This window comes from Gracilinanus agilis, unplaced genomic scaffold, assembly GCF_016433145.1.
Source record: "Gracilinanus agilis isolate LMUSP501 unplaced genomic scaffold, AgileGrace unplaced_scaffold34701, whole genome shotgun sequence".
In the NCBI taxonomy this organism is placed as follows: Eukaryota; Metazoa; Chordata; class Mammalia; order Didelphimorphia; family Didelphidae; genus Gracilinanus; species Gracilinanus agilis.
Window position 1 is genome coordinate 1 of NW_025367692.1, and position 3,281 is coordinate 3,281.

The 3,281-nt window shown below is 32.0% G+C and overlaps 1 protein-coding gene across 1 annotated transcript; it reads left to right on the plus strand.

The window, feature by feature from the left end:
* Positions 1-1,193: 1,193 nt before the first annotated feature.
* On the plus strand, positions 1,194-3,244 carry LOC123254877 (inositol 1,4,5-triphosphate receptor associated 2-like; the record flags this gene model as incomplete). Its single annotated transcript, XM_044683781.1, has 4 exons — positions 1,194-1,269; positions 1,383-1,429; positions 1,675-1,776; positions 3,137-3,244. Coding segments are annotated over exons 2-4 (257 nt in total), but the record flags the coding sequence as incomplete, so codon positions are not given.
* Positions 3,245-3,281: the final 37 nt, after the last annotated feature.

Genomic DNA, 3,281 nt, shown 5'->3' on the forward strand with positions numbered 1-3,281 from the left:
GCTTGGTTTTAAAATCTTTCCTTTCCCAGAGATCTGACAAGTATACTATTCTGTGTTCACTTAACTTATTTATAGTTTCCCTCTTTATATTCAAGTCATTCACCCATTCTGAATTTATCTTGGTGTAGGGTGTGAGATGTTGATCTAAACCTAATCTCTCCCATATTGTTTTCCAAATTTCCCAGCAGTTTTTGTCAAATAGTGGATTCATGTCCCAAAAGTTGGGCTCTTTGGGTTTATCATACACTGTCTTGCTGATGTCATTTACCCCAAGTCTATTCCACTGATCCTCCCCTCTGTCTCTTAGCCAGTACCATATTGTTTTGATGACTGCTGCTTTATAGTATAGTTTAATATCTGGTACTGCTAGGCCCCCTTCCTTCACATTTTTTTTCATTATTTCCCTTGATATTCTTGGTCTTTTGTTATTCCAAATGAAATTTGTTATAGTTTTTTCTAATTCAGTAAAGAAGTTTTTTGGTAGTTTGATAGGTATGGCACTAAATAGGTAAATTAATTTGGGTAGAATGTTCATTTTTATTATGTTAGCTCGTCCTACCCATGAGCAATCAATGGCTTTCCAGTTATTTGTGTTTTTATCCCCTCCTAAATTGTGAACTCATAGTATTTTAATATTTCCTTCACGTTATATCTTTCTTACACATAAGACACTTAGTTGTTGGATATCCCTATTAGAAAAAGTTAGGTATATCTGTTTAAAGCTTATATATAAGATAAATACCACTAACCCTTAAAATATCAAACCCAACAAAGATAGGTGGTTGAAAACTCCATATTGCCCAAATTTGTAAAATTGTAGTCTTTTCTGTGTTTAAATATTTAGCCAAAACAGCTAGGTTCTCTGGAGAGAGATAACAAATATGAACATTTTCTTTGGAGACTGCTACAAAAGAGCTCTCCTGTCAATATATTGTATGTGGCATTCTTCCAAAGGCTACAAATACTATTCTATAAAAGTTGGGAGGCTTGGGACTTCATCACAAAAGACATTCAATTTTTATTTTTTACTTTACCTTGAAATGTGGTTTAGACTTTCAATGAAATAACTCCAATAAATGGGAATATATTTGATTCATCTAAATCTCAGGAAATCACTAAAATGCATCATACCATCTTAATTCTAATTTTGTCAAAGAACTATAATCATGTGTATATGTGTGTGTCTCTGTGTACATATGTTTATAGCCATCATCTTTTCGAAGACTCAGCATTGCAACCTTGCCGAGGAATATTGGAAATACAGGATTGGTAAGAAAATTCCTAATATTTTTTCATTCAAGAACAAAAGTTTTTAAATAGGAAAAATAGAAGCTCATCAAATTAACATTCTAAATTTTCTTTTAAACCCTCAATTATCCAAGATGTCAGGAATGGAAAAAAATGACCGCCTTTGTAGAAGATCTAGTTGGTAAGTCTATGACTGTTCACCATTTGGGAGAATTTAGGCCTATTTTTAATTGAGTAAATTTGTATTTGAAATAAATACTAGTAAATGTGACATTTAACTATTACATTATCTTTGCAAGTTCAACTAGCACAAAAAATTGATTTGTCCATGAATAAAATGTATCATATTTTTCTTTGGTTTTATGTGAAACAAGAGTTTAAATCATTTCAATGATGCAACATTAAATGTAATTTTTTAAAATTTAGGCGTATTTTGGGACCAAAGCAAAGTGAACGTCGTCCATCACTTCAACGCTTCATTAGTACATATTCCTGGGCTGATGATGAGGGAGACAAATGTGACTTAAAGTAAGTGAACCCTATTAAAAAGCTACTGAAAGGGGCAGCTGGGTGGCTCAGTGGATTGAGAGTCAGGTCTAGAGATGGGAGGTCCTAGGTTCAAATCCGGCCTCAGACACTTCCCAGCTGTGTGACCCTGGGCAAGTCACTTGATCCCCCATTGCCCACCCTTACCACTCTTCCACCTAGGAGCCTACACAGAAGTTAAGGGTTTAAAAAAATGTAAAAAAAAAAAAAAAAAGCTACTGAAATATATATAAACACTTCAGCATTAGCATATATTTTAAGCTGCATTGAAAACTGAGATTTTAACAATTAATATCCATCTATATTGGAATTTGCTTAATGTAATGCAGATTACAGTGCAAGTATATATATATATACATACACAAAAAGCCAATTTAGTTGTGCTTCCTGAGGACGTTATAGGAATGCAATTGACTTTCACTTTAGATCTTATTTTCCTTTACAAAAACCCAAATAAAATTATTATAGATTCCTTTGGTACATCTCAGACTGAAAGGAAAATGTCAAATGCCACAATCTACTTTGGCATTATAATTTTGTGTTGGTAGACAAACAAAATTTTGAAAATACAAAACCAAATAGGTACAACTCAATGAAAAAAATGACTTAATTTTTAAGAAATTCTTTAGTTACTATTAGCTTATTGAAATGATAGCCTATAGTTTGTTGAAATGGAGCTCCTAGGAACTCTTCAGGTTGCTGGTTCAAATCCAGTCTATGGGAAGGTGACCATTATCAATTTATCAGTCATCATGGTGTCATGGAAAGAACACTGAATTTCAACCTAGATGACCTGAGCTCAAATTCAAGTAACACTATTTAAGAGGTGGCCAGGTTACTTAAAGTATATGAGCCATAGTTTCTTAATGTAGAAAATAGAGGTGACAATAGCCATATCATATATCTCTTTGGTTTATAATGCATGCACTTTGCTAATCTTGAAATGCTAAATAAAATATTAGATTATTTTAATTCATTTATTCTTTCCCAGAAGATTACATACATCTTTGTTTAAAAATATTAATGTTTCCATAAAGTCCTTTTCCTGGTCAATTTATTCCAAATCTAAAAATTTTCAAATTAATCAGGACTTTTGGTAAGAAAGACCCGAGTCATGCTTTTGATACCATAACCTGTTAGGTGTGACTAAAAAATACTCTCAAGGATAGATTTTTAAATCAAACAAATAAATTAATTAAATTAGGAACTTGTTAGAATAATTTTGGAATCATATTTTTCTAAAATATATTTTAAATCATAGTCTGTAGCTATAGTTTAACATTATTTCATTTTGTAGGATGAGTTCTCGCAGTCTTAAATACTGAAACTGATTTATTTACAGAGACAAAGAAGAATCAGAACCACCTACCGAGGAAGTTTTAGAGAAAACAAGAAAACTAAGCCTTTCTGAAAAGAAGAAAAATCAGTGCAGATGGGATATTTCTTCACTGTAAGTTGTATATTTGCTAAAAGATACAAATTTTACA